This window comes from Hippichthys cyanospilos, chromosome 1 (assembly GCF_059441005.1).
Source record: "Hippichthys cyanospilos isolate Australia breed blue-spotted pipefish chromosome 1, RoL_Hcya_1.0, whole genome shotgun sequence".
Lineage (NCBI taxonomy): Eukaryota > Metazoa > Chordata > Actinopteri > Syngnathiformes > Syngnathidae > Hippichthys > Hippichthys cyanospilos.
The window spans coordinates 4,031,300-4,049,382 of NC_142369.1; the positions used below are offsets into that span (position 1 = coordinate 4,031,300).

At 42.0% G+C, this 18,083-nt stretch overlaps 2 protein-coding genes and 1 non-coding gene across 3 annotated transcripts; all 3 read right to left on the reverse strand.

The window, feature by feature from the left end:
• Nucleotides 1-1,084: 1,084 nt before the first annotated feature.
• sox19b (SRY-box transcription factor 19b) lies at nucleotides 1,085-6,345 on the reverse strand. The gene is made up of 2 exons (XM_088424206.1): nucleotides 5,335-6,345; nucleotides 1,085-2,019 (listed from the first exon to the last, which is right to left on the reverse strand). Exons 1-2 carry the CDS (start codon nucleotides 6,090-6,092, stop codon nucleotides 1,767-1,769), a joined length of 1,011 nt encoding a protein of 336 aa, XP_088280332.1. The 5' UTR covers nucleotides 6,093-6,345; the 3' UTR covers nucleotides 1,085-1,766.
• Nucleotides 6,346-10,479: 4,134 nt separating this feature from the next.
• eif4a1a (eukaryotic translation initiation factor 4A1A) lies at nucleotides 10,480-17,040 on the reverse strand. Its single transcript, XM_088422084.1, has 11 exons — nucleotides 16,931-17,040; nucleotides 15,328-15,370; nucleotides 15,115-15,247; nucleotides 14,577-14,716; nucleotides 14,336-14,504; nucleotides 13,690-13,799; nucleotides 13,408-13,551; nucleotides 13,196-13,333; nucleotides 13,011-13,100; nucleotides 12,352-12,431; nucleotides 10,480-11,629 (listed from the first exon to the last, which is right to left on the reverse strand). Exons 1-11 carry the CDS (start codon nucleotides 16,951-16,953, stop codon nucleotides 11,485-11,487), a joined length of 1,215 nt encoding a protein of 404 aa, XP_088278210.1. The 5' UTR covers nucleotides 16,954-17,040; the 3' UTR covers nucleotides 10,480-11,484.
• LOC148428662 (small nucleolar RNA SNORD10) lies at nucleotides 13,890-14,025 on the reverse strand. The gene has a single exon (XR_015867981.1). It is a non-coding gene; the product is annotated as a small nucleolar RNA SNORD10 (small nucleolar RNA).
• Nucleotides 17,041-18,083: the final 1,043 nt, after the last annotated feature.

Here is an 18,083-nt window from a genome sequence, read left to right on the forward strand (position 1 = left end):
ATAAGAAAGTAAAGCTTTAAATCATCCCCCTTGGGCGAGGGTTCCCATGCGCTAGGACGTCGTGGATCGCCGTGACGTCATCTTTAAAGTGCCGCGACGCACACGCGCGTGGACAAAAATGGTGCTCGGGAATGAAAATGGAGATTTAATAAACCTTAGGTTGGAGTGCTGATTATCGCGCGTCTCAAATTGGGATCGGTCGGAAAAAGTTTCCGTCATTGGGCAAGATTAACCGATTAACTTGCATAAAATTTGGAATTGACATGAAATCATTCCGTTAAAAAAATGTCCCTCTTCTAGAGCAATTTAGAGCAAAAAAAACCATATTGGTCTCTTTTAAATGTCATTTCTGGGGAGAGAAATGTGTCTCAAAGTATTTGTGGTATCTGTACTTGGTATTGGTATCAGTGAGTAGTCAGTAGTCTTGCTGTTATCGTCAAAAGAAAAATATTGAAAATGCTCAAATAAAAATCCGTCCATCCACGTTCTGAAGCCGCTTATCTTCACGAGGGTCGCAGGCTTGCGGGTGCCTATCCCAGCGGGCTTCAGGCAGGAGACAGTGATAGAAAGAAAGAGGGAAAGACGATATGGAAGAAAAGTATCTGAAAACCGAAACACATTTTTGTTCCGGCGCACCAATCACTGCGCAACTGTGAAAATAGTTCTTACAAACGAACGATTTCAGATGCTTGCTCACCTAAACAAAAATGAAGCTTGGAAGCTGCCGTTTTGTTGCTTGTTACCATTTTTGGTAGGTGAAGGCTTGGCACTGGGATCAGAAGCCTTTTTCGTTTAAATATATTTTGGCACTCGCGTTTTTTTTCACGCTGCACGACACAGGAGTTGAGCTGTTGGAAAACGGCGCCACTTCCGGGTGTTACCGGAAGTACCCCCTTTCGCCTAAATTGCGAGTTGGCGCCGTCTTGTGGCCAAAACGCATTCGACAACATGCTACGGAGCTTTTGATGCGTTTTTTTTTTTTAAACACATTTTCTCATACACGAAAAAGAAACTAAAGTTGGTCGCATCATTCTTCTTAGGGGATAGACACATGCCCGTAAGCATTGCTACAAATAAGACAACGTCACCTTTACTTTTTATTAATAGTCATGAAATCCATAGACTTTTTTTTTAATCAAAAAGGTATCGAGACCCTTAGTGTAAGAGCCTAAAATGTGTACATTATTTACAAGAGCTCTACAGACAATGACTAAACCGCACAATGGTTTCTACAAAAATAAAAGATCAAGTTAAAAATGTAAACATTCACACATGGCATTTCAAAAAGTAAATCGTTAGTAAGGTCTTGAGAAAACGTGGAGGTTCCAGCAGCAGCTACACACTGTACAGTATATACATCAGGTATACTGTAAATGGGGTCGATAATTCAGTGGAAACAAACAAACAAACAAAAAATGCTAGTCTGTTAGCCAGTTTCACTTCGTCGCCTGTCCAGTAGAGGGCAGAAGTTCCAACTGGGTCGGTCTTCATTTGCTAGTGAATTGATGATTCTCGGTATGTACACTTTTTTTTTTTTTTTTTTGCGACATTTGGCGGGAGAGTCCAGGTGGCGTTACGCAGCAAAACTAAAAGGATAGGCAAGAGAGGGAGGGCGGGAAAAGTGTTTCCCCGCCCCTGGCGTAAAGCTACTGAAATGCAGCATTTGCAAAAATGGTGGAAAAAGAAGGAAAAAAAAAATGGATTTCAAAAAGGTATGACAAAGAAGCTCCGATGCGCAAGTGCAGACGGTCCGGCGCCGCGGGCTTCTAGATGTGTGTTAGGGGTACGGTGCCGGTGAGGTAGTGCTGCTGGTAGCCCCTGGGGGCGGCGGCGGCGGGGTCGGCGGCGCCGTCGCCGCCGCCCCCCGGGATGTACATGCTGATCATGTCCCGCAGGTCGCCTTGCAGGGGGCCGCGGTGGTGGGCGGGCGCCGGCGGCGAGTGGGACACGGCTTCCGCCTTCACCATGGACATGGACACCGGGCTGGGCTGCTGGGGGCTCCCGCCGTAGGACATGGGGCTGAAAAATGGAGGGGGGGGGGGGGCACCGGGGTTAGCAAACAAAGCGCCAGCATGCGCGCTTCCGTTAGCCCGTCTGTGGCATTTTCCGTTAGACGTTAGGACTTTTTGTCTTGGAGGATCTGCTCTCTGTTTTTGTTTTCTTGGCGATATTAAATCATGTCATGTTTTATTGGATTTGGTGTATTTTGCCATTGAAAATGTATTAGTTTATTTATAGTGCCTATATTATATGCATGTGTTATGTATTTTTATTATTTTGTATTTTAATCTATTTTGTATTTGATTTGATTTTGTATTATTTTAAACTATTAATATTTATTGTATTTACATTGATTATATTGAGTACATATGGTATGATTGTATTTTTTTTATTACGAATATTTATTGTAGTAGTGTTTAATTACAGGCATTTTTTTTTACCAATCTACTATTTTACATATTATATATATATATATATATTACATTTTAATCAATATCGTATTTATGATTTCTTCATTTTGTATTAAATTGGATTATTATTATATTTGCATTGATATATCATGTAAATATGATTATGTCTTGTTGTATTATTAATGTTTTCTATTTATTATTATGTATTAATAATTCATTATTTATTTGCTGTATATTGATATATAAATGTGCATTTAGTTGCAAGGTAGCAGGAATGTAGTTAATATAGTTTTCTTAACTAAGCTTTTATTGTGGCAAGTTCCTTTTGTGCAAAAACATGTAGGTGGCGGCCATTATGCCAACTTGCCAGAAAATGACATGACAGTTACTCAGCTAACAACCAATCACTGCTCAGCAAACCGATATCGATGACCGGACTTGGTCAGCCCTGATTGGTTGTTACCTGAGCAACTGTGATGTCATTTTCAGGAGACAGCAAGTGGCAAAATGGCCGCCAACTGAGAGTGATTCATTTATGATTTTCCGGCTGAATTCATCCTTCCCAAATTGAATATTAACTGAAAAAATATGCACATTACAAGTTAGTGTTTTATTCATTTGTTTGGTTTAGGTTATTAATTTTTAAGTAGCTTGTGTCCAATAGGGGCAAGACATTTATGGGGGGCATTTTGCGTCAAAAATATTGATCATTTACAATTTAACATGCTAATTAGGATTTTAATTCATTGTATGTATGTTAACTTAAAAAATATAAGTATCATTTTATGCTAAGAGCTATGTAGTCATTTCATTTATTCAAAGTTCACTGAGCGCTAGGTGTCCATTCAGGTACGTTTTTTTTGTTTTTAGTGGTTAAAATTTGATAAATTTATACTACTGTATTGGTTAGTCTACGCTGTTGTTTTGGAGTTGGTGTCAAACATACGGCTCGGGGGGCCCATTCTGGCCCGCAAAAGTGTTTAATCCGGCCCGTCAAATATTTTGTCGAGCATAAAAATGAGCTGAATTTTTTCAATAAATGAAAAACTTGAAATGTTTTGATTAATATGTTAATTTTTTACGATTATTATTTAAAAAAAAGACATTTGAATTTGTTTTAAAGTTCTATAAATATCTACTGCGATTTTATTGGTGCGAGTTTTTCCTTTTTTTTTGGGGGGGGGGGGGGCAGACGTGAGGCATTGTGGGTAAAGGGACCACACAGGCAGCATTGAGTGCCCCTCATCAACATTCCACATGCGCACTAATGCCCACCTCACAAGTTGGACCTCTCTCAAATAGAAAATAAAAAATACTTTTGTTTATATTTTTATAGCTGTCACTGCTTAACACTCGGTTGCCTCAAACAAATTTTGGAATTGTGTATTTATGGAGGAGTTTCCTAGAGTTTTTTTTTTTTTTTTTTAATTGTTACTTGTCTTTGCAATGAGAAACTTCACACACTGCATAAAGTCACCTCAAATCTTTTAGAATTTGATGTCGTCGAGCCCCCTCCCCCCTTTGCGCTTTGAAAAATTGAAAATAGGATTTTGATTTGCTCTTTAAAAAAAAAAAAATCATCTCTGGAATCTTTGGAAAACAGTGGCTTTCAAAATACTCCAGTTTTGGGTCATAGAAGCTCTAACCCAATAATTGGGTCAATATGACCCAACATTTTTGACTGACCCAATATTGGGCTCAGAAAGTTAAAAAAAAAAGGTTAAGCCAAATAGTGGCTTAGGTTTTTTGGGGGCCAATTTACTTTAGAATTTTTTTAGGACACTTTTTTTTTTTTTTTTTAATTATGCTTGCACTCTAAAAACAGTTGGGCGAAAAATAAGGATGGGGCCCACTATTGGGTTACTTAGACCAAAATTTCCAGACAGCTTTATATAAAACAAGCCATTTTTTTTAGGTTGGCATGAAAAAAATGACTTTTATGACTCATGAGTTATTTTTTTTTTAATACTTTTTAGAGTCACTGAACTAAGGTAAAAAAAAAAGTTGTGTGGAAAAAACATGAATTAAAAAGGGATGAAGTCTATTATTCATGTGACTTTAACCTTATTTTGGCATTTTTTTTTATTTAAAACAAGGCGTTTTTAAGTTGTACTGTACAAAATGAAGCATTTTTATGGGGGAAAACTTGGGCTGAATTGAGTGGCCTTTTTGACCCGGAATGGGGTTATTTTCAAGCCATTTGGTTTTTTTTTTTTTTAGTTTTGCTGCACTCCAAAACCAGTTGTGTAAAAGGAATCAACGTCACACAGCTCTATTTTTTTTGTCACGTACAAAGTGTCTTTTTTTGTTTAATTCGGGTCAACTTTGTTTTTTCTTTAGACTTTATGTTGTTTTATACTTCATTTTTTAGATTGTTGTGTAAGTGATCTATATTTTGAAAATCGGGATTAAAGGTGGAAATTTACTTTTTTAGATTGTCATGTACAAAGTTTTTAATTGCAAGGGTCAAATTGAGGGTTGATTTTTTTTTTTTATTATACATAATTGGGTTGTGTTTAAGCCAACTGTTTTGTTGTTGTTTTTTTTAAGATGACTTCTATACTCCAAAAACAGTTGGGTCAAAAAGAACCCAATTAAAAAGTGAAAAGGGACGGGAGAAACGATTTGGATAATTTTGACCCAACTTTCAGGGTGCTTTTGCACAAAAACAAGCCAATATTTTAGGAATTCGTGTACAAAGTGTATTTTCGGGGGTTGAAATTTTTTTTTTTTTTTTTAAGCCATAATTGTGTTGTTTAAGCCTGTTTTTTAGACTTGCACTCCTAAATCTCCTAAATCTAATCAAGCCGTTTAAAAGGGAGGGCAACTTGGTATTTGACTTGAGCGAACTTTCCGGGCCTTTTTTTTTTTTTCCGCACAATACCACTTTGGATAATGGACTTGGTCCGGCTTTGCGGCGCACCTGTAAGAGCCGGCGCCGTTGATGTAGGTCTGCGCGGCGCTCATGGCCTGGGGGTACTGGAGGGCGGACAGGTCGTAGCGGTGCAGCTGCTGCGCGTAGCCCAGCGCGTCGCCCTGCATGCCGGCGTAACCCCCGGCGGCGGCGGCCGCGGCGGCGGCGGGGCCCCAGGCGGCGTAGGCGTCGACGCGCGGGCTGCAGGCTCCCTGCAGGGGGTACTTGGGCGCCGGGCCCAGGGACAGCGCCTGCGGCCCCGGGCCGTGACCCGGCGGCTCCTTCTTGAGCGCCGGCTTGCTCTTGCGCCGCGGCTTGTACTTGTAGTCCGGGTACTCCTTCATGTGCACCGCCCGCAGGCGCTTGGCCTCGTCGATGAAGGGCCGCTTGTCGGCGTCGCTCAGCAGCTTCCACTCGGCGCCCAGGCGCTTGCTGATCTCAGAGTTGTGCATCTTGGGGTTCTCCTGGGCCATCTTGCGCCGCTGGCCCCGAGACCACACCATGAAGGCGTTCATGGGCCGCTTCACCTTGTCCATGGGGTCGACGGCGGCGGCGGCGGCCTGCAGGGCGCTCTTGGAGCCCGGGTGGGGCAGGCCGTTGCCCGGGGTCATGCTGCCCGGTGCCGCCGCCGGGGACAGGGACAGGCTCTGCGCCCCGTGCTGGTGCTGCTGCTGCTGCTGGTGCTGGTGGCCCGGCTGGCCGCCGATGCCTATGCCGATTCCGATGCCGATGCCGGGCTTCAGCTCGTGCTCCATCATGCTGTACATGCCCGAGTTGCGAAGTCCACCTGGTGTTCCCGCAGCTCGCGCGCGGGAGCACCGGGTGAACCCACTTGACTTAATTGGCCTCCGCCCCAACTTTTCTCGCGCGAGCAACTTTCGCCTGTCGCGCTTTACTCAATTAAAAAAAAATGTTGTTGTTGTTGTTATTGCAGCAGACGCTTGGAAAGCGAAAAATTAACTGGTTGTCTTTCCCCGCTGCAACTTGTTATTCTGAACCACTTGTTGTTCGAGCGCGCTCTCCGGGTTCAAGCCCAATCGCCCCCCCCACCCTCAGCACTTTTCTCCAGGCGACCCGCAGCCCACCAATCAGGAGTGAGCGCGACCATTTGCATCTCAAAGACTTTTAGAGAAAACCCAGAGCCAGCCAATATCTTAATACAGGGAAAGCCTGCAGGAGAGACTTGCACAAGTTCCATTTAAAAAAAAAAAAAAAAAAAAAACTCGCCAAGCTTTCATAACGATGGTCAATCTTTTCAGGGGGGTCCACATACAGACAAATCCATGCAAGAGCCACTTTGACGTTCCATTTAGCTGTCGATACCTACAAGTGTCCGGCCAACTTAACTCGATGACAATTTGTCAACAGTTTGTCAAAAGAATAATCAAGTTTGAGCAGCGCGTGTTAAAATTATACATCTAGTACAAACTCCAATGACAAGCTCACAGGAAACTAATAGTTCACAAACGGTGCAGCAACACATGTAGACAGTCGATGCAATACTCAAAGTCTTTGTTCTCCGCCAAAATTTACAACAGCTTAGGGACTTATTCTTCCCAATTGGGTTAAAAAAAAAAAAAAAAAAAACAATCTTGAGTCTGACAATATTTGAGTCCCGACATTATAGGCTGTTTTCAAGCCACAAACTTGGATCATTTTGTACAAAAAATCCTCAAAAACGGTCTTGTTTTGTGTAACGTTAGATTAAACTGACCCATATATTGGGTTGCTTCTTTTTGGACCCATAACTGGGCTATTTTTGACCCAAATGTTTTTAGAGTAGTAACTAAGGTAAGCAGTTAAAACGTGAAAAATAATTACAGAAACATATCGAACATGAAATAAAAAAAACTCTAATGAAATAACAAAGAAAATACAAATACAAGAAAATTAATGACTTCATATAGAAACAAACTGAATGATTTGCAAATGCACTCAAGATAACAACATAAATAAACCTTAATTACAAATAAAATGTCACCTAAATCAGAATGAATATATCAAAAACATACATAGTAAATTTTAATATGTACATCATACAAATAAACTAATATGAACAAAATATATTTAAAATGCTTAGAAATAATTAAAAGGGCAATTAAAGGGATTAAAGGGCAATCATATTGAAGACTTTCCCCTCAAAATGCAAGCGCGCTTTTCTGCCCCCTAGCGGATAAACTTTATATTACGCTGCAAAAACCAGAAGACATAAAAAAAAAAAGATTTGCAATTCGCTTGCTGAAATGTGAATGCGGCTTCGCATGACTTGCTTTTGAGTTGATAGCATGACTCCTGACTCCCATGTTGCGGAACGCACCGGATGGATGTTTTTTTTTTTTTATGATGGGGGAGGTGGGGGGGGGGGGGGGGGGGGGGGTGATGGAAAGGAGGGGAAATGCGAAGGAACAGAAATGTAGAGAGGATGAGGACGGGCGCGATGATGGAGGCCGAAACGGAGGAGGGATGAAAAGGATGAAGGGATGGATGTGGAAGGGTGAGGGCGGCGGGGGTGAGGGCGGGGGTGATTTGAGGGTGACAGGCCTCCCTGAATAGGCCTCTTTTCTCCCCTGTGCCGGCTCCCCTTCTCATGCAAAGCAGGCCCCCGTTCAGCCTCCCGGCCATCCGTCACACAAGAGAAAGAGCCTGGCAGAGCCTTTACGAGCCTCCCGCTCCGCATAATCCCCCCACCCGGCGCCCGACGGGGGGCGACCGGGGACCGGGGACCGGGGGGGGGGGGGATGGGCCCGCGTGGGGCGTCGCTCCCAAAATGCCTCCGCGAGAAGAAGGGGCCACCTACAAGCGCGGCCCATGTTTACTTGGCGCCTGGCCAACACTCAAGTCAACGTCCAAAGTAGTGTCGGGGACGACACTCAAATGAAGGAAACGCGCATCCCATGCCCGTACCGTACCGATCGGTCCTCGTCGAGGAGGCCGATACTTTAATAACTTTGGTTTTTATCGCGCGGCTTTTCGGGTTTTTACGCTCTAAAACCAGTCGTGAGGAAAATAGCCCAATTATGAGTCTTAACAAAAGGAGCAACCCAATATTTAGGTGAAAATGGCTCAACCTTTTGGGTTGCTTTACCCATTTACTAAACGAGTCAATAAGTTGAGTCTTACCCACCCATGTTACTCCTTCTTTGACCAACGCTTGGTTTATTTTGAACCCGACTGTTTTTAGAGTAGCAAAAACATCACCGACAGTTGGGTCAAGAAATAACCTTATTATTGGTGAAAAATACCCCACGGATTCTTTTTTTTCCAGTGGAATGAAAAATAAACACCAACTCCGACTCTTAAGGTCGTTTAGCAATCAACTTTTCAGATTTGTACGCTCTAAAAGCAGACATAAAGAAGGAGCAACGAGCAATATTTGGGTTGAATTGACCCAACATATTGGGTTGCTTTGGAGAAAACTTCCCCATTTTTCAAACAAGCCAAAAAATTTAGTCTAACCGACCCCAATATTGGGTTGCAAATTTTTTGACCAACACTTGGGTTTTCTTTAACGCAATTGTTTGTAGAGTGTCGAATATTTTAAAATTAACATTGCGTCATAATCAAAGAGTGTAAATCCTCTTTTCAAGACCACAAAGACTATTTTCAACATTTTAGATTGATTGCAAAAATTTCACCCGTGGTTGGGTCGGAAAAAGAAAAACAATGCGTCAAAAATCGCAAGGATTTTTTTTTTTTCAGTAAAAAAAAAAAGCCAACCCTGACTAGCATTCATCACGCGACTTTACAGGTTTTTTTTTTTTTTACAGTCTTAAACCGGTCAGGATAAGAAAATAACCCAATTATGAGTCAAAAAAAGGAGCAACCCCAATATTTTCAATATTTCACATTTTTGGTTTGCTTTGGACTCATTGATCATGGGTAGCTCAATGTTATTATTAAAATATTACACTCTAAATAAACAATTGGGCTAAAAATAACCCACGTTATTTTTGTCATTTTTAATTCAACCCCGAAATCTAAAATAACGAGGTCAAATCGTCAAAACATTTCACTAAAGCAACTACTGTACAACCAAAGACAAATGTAAATCAACAACTGTTGCTTCATAAGATTGAAATAACGCTACTGCTACATAACAGAAGTAAAATTGAGCTAAACAGTCCTACATAATTAAAGGTCAAATAAACTTCTGTAAAACTAAAATGGAATTCAACTACTGTACTCACCATTTGCTGTAGCACTCATGGCAGTGCTGTAAAAAGTAAACAAACATGCAGACAAAATTACTGTAGTGCCAACGTAAAGTATTTGAAAAGACAAAATAACTAAAATGATGTATTGGGATGCAGTAGTTTGATAAAGTTTGCTGGAATTTCACTGGATTTCTTAAAAGCAGTCACAGTTCACAGCGTTAGAGTCTTTGTTGATTGCATGGGGAATTTGCGCCCTCTTGTGGAAGTTGTTTCCCATTGTAGTTCACCTTTTCCTTTTAGAAACAGCTTGGACTGCAAATAAAATCGCAAATAAGAGTAAAAGACTCCTGGAGGGGAAAAAAAACAGTAAAACACATTTTGAAAACCTTTGTGACCCAGTTTCCGAACCTGACGATTAAATACGTTGTAAATTGTAACGTAAAAACGCTCTTACCTTAGTAATTTGAAAAAAGATGGAAGAGTAGCGCCTTCCAACGGCAACCTGTAGAAGCTCGTTTAAAATGGCACTTAAAGCAGAAAAAAACGTGTCTATTATTTACCGACTAGATTATTATTCAGGTTTTTAAAAACTGACGCCAGCTGTAGAGAATGACATCCCTTGCGAAGAAGGCTCGTGCTACGACTAATTTTAAAGTACCGCTCCTCAATATCACGTGACCCAAAAAGTGAGACGCGATTGGTTTGTCAACCAAGCTCAGGTGACGTCATTAGTCGACAGCAGTCAATTTTTCAGTCTGATTTTACGTGGTCTTTACCAACTAAATTTAAACAAATTGCGTTTATGAATAACAACATTTTTTTGCAGTTACTTTCGTGTTAATAACCAATACGCTTATTGGCTTTAAACGTACGAGTCTTTAAAGCGGCCACGAAGACGGAAGCAGGAAGTCTCTTCGCGCCCTGATTGGCCAAGCCTTGCTGGCTGAACGCCGTAGCCCATTTGGATTCATTTTACCCCCAAACGAAGCAAATTACACCATTATAAAGGAAACGCCTTTATTTCTGTAAAGACCATTAATAATAAATACTATACAGAAGCCAATGTAGAAAACTTTGATACACTGTTTCTGTCTGGAGAAAGGTTAACAATTTCATAAAAAAATAACTAAAAACACCAAATACCTCATCAAGTAGATAACCACCAGGTAGGGTAGAAAGAGTTGAAGGCCGTGGAATCTCTGAACTGCAAATTTGGTCCGTAAAAAAAAAAAAAAAAAAAAAAACAGTGAACACCCCACTCACCCACCGACCACACAATTTTTTCCTTGAGGTAGATCACACAAAGTGGCCACCGTCTGAATAGAAAATAAATGCAACACCTTGAACACATCAACTACAAAGTTGAGCAGGCAGTTTAACAAAAAGGGGGCAAGCTTGAACGGAACTCAGTGAACAGCTGCCACTCCCCCCCACTTAAAAAAAAAAAAAAAAGCCCACCCCACCATTTTTGGGGGTATTCCAGCATAATAAAGCAGCAGTTATGAGGCTCCAAATGATCAGTTGATTTTACTCTACACGTCTTTTTATTGAACATGCCGTGTGTGAAGCCCTCAAAATGAGCTGCGTTCAAGTACACTGGAAGTTGCTCGAATGTTTTTTGTTTTTTTTGGGTTGTCCTCCCCCCCCAAATCCTGTTTTAAGAGGTAGCGCCGTGGACGCCGCTGCCTTTTAGCGCCAGGTCCTCATTTTTGCAACGCTGTCACCGGTTGTGCTTTTTGGCGGCGGAGGGAGGGGTCCAGGTTAAAAACCACATCTTGGTGCAGATCATGAAGTACAAAGATGTCGGAACGTCCGCATTCAACGGACTTTCAGGGAGACCCGTGAACAGGTAAAGTCAAGGGATCTGGGACGTAATCTTTCCCCGGCGGGCGGGGAATCCCTCAAGTTCAATTTGTCACTGACACAAAGTAGGTTCATATTAAAAGTGGAGAGGCGGGGCTAGGCGGAGGAGGAATGAGGCCGTTTGGAGTTTGCTGGCTCGCCCTTAGAAGAGATCAGCCACGTTCATTGGCATCTCTTCGATGGTGGTGTTGTAGAAGGTCTCGATGTCCCGCAGGATGCGCTTGTCATCGCTGGTCACCATGTTGATGGCCACTCCTTTTCTGCCAAATCGCCCGCCGCGACCAATCCTGAAAAGAAAGGCAGTTATGGGCCGTGTGCGGCGACAAGGATAAATAAAACTAATGATTTAATACTTCTCACCATCATGCCTAAGTCATTTGTTACATTACACTACTATTGCATTACTTTGACATTTCTCTCACTAGCAAACCTGCAAATATGGATTTGGTATTCTTAAGGTAGCTCATTGCGCTCATTACACATCCAGTGGAATGACCTTAAACTTAAGTACATTTACATGCTCAAAATAACCTGAAAATCAATGTTAGTTATTCAAATTGATGTAAACAAAACTTAAAAGTTGTCTGCATACCAACAATTAACCAGCACCATCTCAAGGCAGTCAAATGAATTGCATTCAACTGCTTCAAATCATGTTAAAAATTTAGTGTTTCAGAGTTTTTGGGGTTATATATTATAATGCCTTCTAACGCACGTTCCTGTCATTTGTACCGAGCAAAATATTCCTTTTTTGTGTGTATGCCTTAAACTACAGCGTTACAGCAAAAAGTAAATAAATGCAATAATTACATTACCTTTATAATTCGATTATTCCCAATACCGTCAACACAGAATCTTTCTATAAAAATCTAAATATTTATACTAGTAGTTAGCTGCCGCCCCTCCATCAAACGGTGAGATAAATGCACACAGCCCGCAGGCTATTAATCAAGTGTGGGTCGTCATCAGCCATCCATCGCCCCACTAGTTCCCACCCGGAACAACTCACCTGTGAATGTAGTTTTCTCGATTTGTCGGCAGGTCATAATTGATGACAAGAGAGACCTGCTGCACGTCGATGCCGCGAGCCTGCAAAAGAGGCGCGGGACGTCACTCGCCGCTCGGGGCTAGCACCGGTCGCGAGGGGGCCGCGCGAGAAATGTGCTCTGCCAATTAGTTGCGAGTCCGGGACGGGGGCCCGGCCACAGTGGAGGGCAGACGGACGTTTGTCTACCAAGGAACTTTCAGTCCTTCACCAACACCGCAGTTGGGAGGAGAGGGAACCCTGGAAGTCTTTTCCTCAAGGCCTTAAGAGACCCGCAGTTACAAGGACTCACGACAAGGTTTCAAAAACTAAAATGTGAGGATAGAATATGGTACATCGTAAACGCAAATCTATTGGCTAATTTGGTTACATTATCGTGCAATGTGACAACATATGACGGCGCGTCTTTAGGTCGTCATACTGCTTATTGGTCAATCAGCTTTTTACTTAGGGCTGCTGGCTGTACAGGTGGGGGCACGCAAATCACATCAATAGGTGTCAATTACATGCAAATTTCCCATTTTCATATCAGGCACCTATTCCCACCGAGTAGCCACAGTAAATATTTTATTAAGGGGAAAAAACATTTTTGGGGGGATCGCGCCGGGCAAACAAACACATACCAGCAGGTCGGTGGTGATGAGGACTCGACTGGAGCCGGAACGGAACTCCCTCATGATCAAGTCGCGCTCTTTCTGGTCCATGTCTCCATGCTGCCGCAAAAAAAAAAAAAAAAAAAAACAAGAACAACTTACAACTCAGCAGAGCACCACGAGCGAGCGGCCACCCAAAGTGGACCACGCCTCACCATCGCTGAAACTGTGAAGTCCCTGGACTGCATTTTCTCCGTGAGCCAGTCCACTTTCCTCCTGGTGTTGATGAAGATGACAGCTTGGGTGATGGTCAGGGTCTCGTACAGATCGCACAGCGTGTCCAGCTTCCACTCCTGGAAAGTCGAAGAGAGGTGGGGGTGGGTCAGGAGACCGCCTTCCCGGCCCGTCGCCCCACATCCGCGCGAACCTCCTTCTCCACGTTGACGTAGAACTGGCGGATACCCTCCAGCGTTAGCTCCTCCCGTTTGACCAGGATGCGAATAGGGTCGCGCATGAACCTCTTGGTCACCTCCAACACATCAGTTGGCATGGTGGCTGATAGCAGGACAACCTAACAAAGACCAGCAGCGATAAGCAATGGTGGTGGGCGGTTAACGAAGATACACAAATACATTGTTGGGGTTTGAATGAGTTCATAAAAGCAATAGAAGCTGTGCGGTTGGCTAACTGAGTCCGGAGGAACTCAGACCTGCGTGGTCTCAGGCAGTTTGAGGAAGATCTCGTAGATCTGGTCCTTGAAGCCTCGGCTCAACATCTCATCGGCCTCATCCAGAACAAACATTTTGATGTTTTTTGGAGCTACAAACAAGATCAAAACAACAAAAAAATTAAGACCTCATGGCAGCTATGAAATAAGTCAAGTAGGATCTACAAGTTTGGCGTTAAGCTGCATTCAGAAATGAGTATGATCACGTCTCGGGATCCCTGACGTGCCACAAACTTTGGCCGGCATAACGTCGGCACAAGTCGCGACCTGCCCGGAGCTTCCAGAGTCAGTTGACACGCATGGATTTCATCACCATACAGCAAATAGCTCATCAGGTATTGACAAAGTGTCAAGATAAGCGGAAGGGCGTATTTTCCTTACAATACAATAGACCGTGAGACAAATAAAATTGCGTCACTAATGACAATCATGTTCCAATTAATTCGCTCCTGATTTCAAAATAAAACTAAAACGTCACATACCCACATTTGAGAACCAATGTACTAGAACAAATTGACAACACTAAAAATCAGTAAAGTTGCAAATCGTATAAAACATACTGTTGACGTCATGTTTATATATATATAAATAAATTTAAAAAAAAAAAAGGGGGGGGGGGGCTACTTACAGAGGTGCTTGCGGCTCAACATGTCAAAGACACGGCCAGGGGTCCCCGCCACAATGTGAGGGGCCTCGGCCTGGAGCTTCTGGGACTCGCTGCGGATATTGGTCCCGCCGATGCAAGCATGGCAACCGGCGCCCATGTAGTCGCCGAGAGACAGCACCACTTTCTGGATCTGATTCAGAGTACAGATGAGGAGGTCATTTTTCAACGGTGGCACACTTGGCCAACTAAACAAAGGCCTTACCTGTTGAGCCAACTCCCTAGTGGGAGCCAAGACCAAAGCCTGGGTGCCTTTCAGCGCTACATCGATCTGCTGGAGGATGGAGATGGCAAAGGTAGCGGTTTTTCCGGTGCCCGACTGGGCCTGGGCAATCACATCATAACCTGGAATGCAAAAACCTGCAAGTTTGGCCGTTTGCTCCACATATTTTCACAATAAAACATTGTCACTGTATTCAAATCGCAGCTTTATCCCCCCCACCACACTTGTACAATTAGTACAAATAAAACTAATACTTCATTACCATTTTCTTTTTTCATTGTTCTTAGCAAGTCATTGCCCTGCCAAAAAGTCATTCAGCCCAGATTATATAGACCCCTATTATTTTTTCCCCATTAAAAAAAAAAAAAAAAAAAAAAAAAAAATCAACTCTCATCACGTGAGAGCATTAGCTGTAATGAAAACCATGACTATAACACCAAGGTAAACCATCAAAATTGTTATCAGTCCATGATCGGTCGAGAGATAAATTCACAGCCAAAATAAAGAAATAAACCCTCACCCTTGATACAAGGAATAATAGCTCTCTGTTGAATGGCAGAAGGCTTCTCGAAACCATAGGCGTAAATTCCTCGAAGTAATTCCTCACGCAGGTTCATGTCATCAAAACTGTCCACAATTTCGTTCCAGTTGCTCTGTGGATTGTACGGGAATAAAAATTATTACTGATCCGAACTGATGTCTAAATGGACATGGACATGGAATGGAAACCTACCTCAATGACGCCATCTGGCTCCATGCCTTCTGGGCCATTGTTTCTGCAGACAAGAAACAACTTTTATTCCACCCTCTTGCTTTCTTATAAGTACATTGTACATATACGTACAAGTTGTTCACATGTAAACAACAATTTCTCATAAAAATAAAGGGTAAGAAATAAATGAAATTCTTGATTTTCACCTGTCATTCTGGAGAAATCTGATAATCTATTTAAATTTATGTTGAACCCAACATTTTTATATAGGTTTGAAGTCTTAAAAAAAAAACAACTGCGGAAAATATTTCAACAGTTAAGTACACTGATCTATTATCACTTCACGTATATTTAACATTCATAGCTTGTTCATAACCTAGAGGACGTAAATGAACTTCTTCAGTCATAAAGACATAAAGTATTATTTCTCACGAGTCCAGAAATTAAATCCTTGGTATTTGAATGGGTTGGAAAACCGCTGATACATATATTTTTGTTTTGTTTGGTCCGACTTGGGGGGGAAAAAATAACTACAAAAGCAATGTAAGCCTGCAATAGAAAAAGTTATGGTCATAAATGAAAATCCGAGATGAGACAAACCGCAATAGACGTACCGCGAGGTAGCGAGGGAACACCGTAGATCTTAGTTAACTTGCATATTTCCATCTCACCGAACTTGTCTTGTCCCAACTTACTTTTGAAAAACTGGTCACCCTACCATTGAACAAGGCCGCCATTTTAGCTTTTCGCGTTCAAGATGGTGGCAACGAAGTCGATGGAATATACAATAAATCACATCGATTCGATTTTAAAATTATACTTCACAGATTCGGCCCGAGTAAATCACGTGATGCGCGTTAAAAAAAATGACAAAAAAACTCAAGTGCGAACTTTTCTTTCGCGCAAGCGCCTCTCTGGTCGTTCGTTTGAGTGTGTGGCTTCAACATTACCAGCCCGTGTGGAAGTCGCATTAAAAAGAAATCTGTTTAGTGTGTCCGCCCCCATAAAAATATCGCGTTCTAATTTTCGACACAATCGGCGGGATGCGGCCTACTCTTCCGGCATTGTTACCACAGGCGTGTCCGACAATAGCATGTGCCACCTAGCCAAAAAAAAAATACATTAACTTCCTTATATGGCGGCGGACCAAAGATTGAACCGGCGATGCGAATAAATGATCATTTCACACCGGTTTTCCGATTAAATCGCCCACAGCGCGTAACTGATAGACGTTGAAAAAAGAGCTTTTGATAATAGAGGCCTAGCCACAAGCTAGGTGTAAAAAGCGGTCACATGCGACACCACCCGGCGACATTAGCCCCGGCTAACGGCTAAAATGTGCCAAAACTACTCGATTAGAAACTTTTTGACACTTATCTAATTCGGACAATCACAAAATGAGACAAGCGAACGCTGGCAAGACGAAATCCGGCACATTTCGGGAGGAATTTCGAGCGTTTCAACTTTTAATAGGTCCAGAAATCAACTCAATCATGTTACGTTTAACAAAAAAATATCTTCCTATACGATATATTTACAAATAAACTTAAACAGGGACATTAAAAGTGGGAAATCTCGTCCGGTAGATTGGAGCCAGTCGCTGAGTGACACGAGCACTTCTTACCTCTCATCGTTGTTAGCCGACATTATTACAAAGAAAGAAAGTCCGGCGAAATTTTCTTATATACGTCGACGGCAAAACCAGGCTTTCTCATTGAAAGGCACCGCCGTCATTTACAAATAATCCCGCCTACAGCGGCTTGTGATTGGTCTGTATGTTCGTCAACGACAAATGGGTGGGCCATGAGCCTTGTGAGTGACGCCACTTCCGCCAAATGACGATTTTTTCCCCTAAAATAGCTTAACTTTCTCCCGTAAAAGCTTCATTTTTATTTATGTTATGGGAATGACGTAATTATTCGTGGTTAAAAGCTTTGATGGTTTGTTAAGTGTGTAATACATAAGGGCACAGGATGTCATACGTGAAAGTCCAGCCTCAGAACCCCTTTTAAACTATCAACATATTATTGTATCCATGTTGTTGCTATTTTCAAGTCGTTTCCCCGTTATGATGACATTTCCAGTTAATAGTACCGGACAGTTTTTCACTTGGTCCATGTTTGGATGTTTTTGTGTTTCATCGTGAATAACGCTCAGGCCGCAGACAATAACACTGCTACTCATTGTTCCCTTTACCTGTTCAATGGGAACTACTTGTGCTTCTAGAAGTACAGCAAAAAGGGATAGTTTTTTCTTTTTTTAAGTTGGGAAAAACAACCTCTATTGTGCCTATTTATCCTTACTGGGTTTGTTTTGCTTGGGCCATCCATTTTCTTCTGCTTTGTCTATTTTTTTTAACAGCTTTTTATGTCCAGCTCAATCAGTTTCTTTGTCCTTCCCCCGGATGTCAATTGTATTGATTTCCTTCCACTACACAAAAACAAATATCCATAAGCCATTTTTTTTTTATTTCTTTCAACCGTTATGCATTGTAGAAAACCGTCAACTCTGATGAATCACAATTTTTAGGAGGGGACAGCTGGGTGTTATGTTTTTTCATTATTTTCTTTTCTTTTTTAAACAAAAAAAAGGTTACAGAGGATACCTTTCTTGATGGAAAAAGAAATTTGCCAATTTATTCTTAAAAAAAAGTCCTCCTCCAGTATTAATGGTTGTCATAGCAAAGCAATACATTTTCCAACATGAAAGTACGTATAAAAAAAATAAAACAACAAATAAAAGCAACCAAAATTACCTCAAAAGGACATGTCACATGA

Excerpts from the sequence above, each read along its gene's own strand:
- sox19b (XM_088424206.1), bottom strand. The coding sequence starts at position 6,092 with ATGTACAGCATGATGGAGCACGAGCTGAAGCCCGGCATCGGCATCGGA. Across the intron at positions 2,020-5,334 it reads AACGGCGCCGGCTCTTACAG|CCCCATGTCCTACGGCGGGA; the intron begins GTGCGCCGCAAA and ends TCCATTTTTCAG.
- eif4a1a (XM_088422084.1), bottom strand. The coding sequence starts at position 16,953 with ATGTCGGCTAACAACGATGAGAG. Across the intron at positions 14,505-14,576 it reads CTAGGGAGTTGGCTCAACAG|ATCCAGAAAGTGGTGCTGTC; the intron begins GTAAGGCCTTTG and ends ACTCTGAATCAG. Across the intron at positions 13,101-13,195 it reads ACTTCACAGTTTCAGCGATG|CATGGAGACATGGACCAGAA; the intron begins GTGAGGCGTGGT and ends TTTTTGCGGCAG.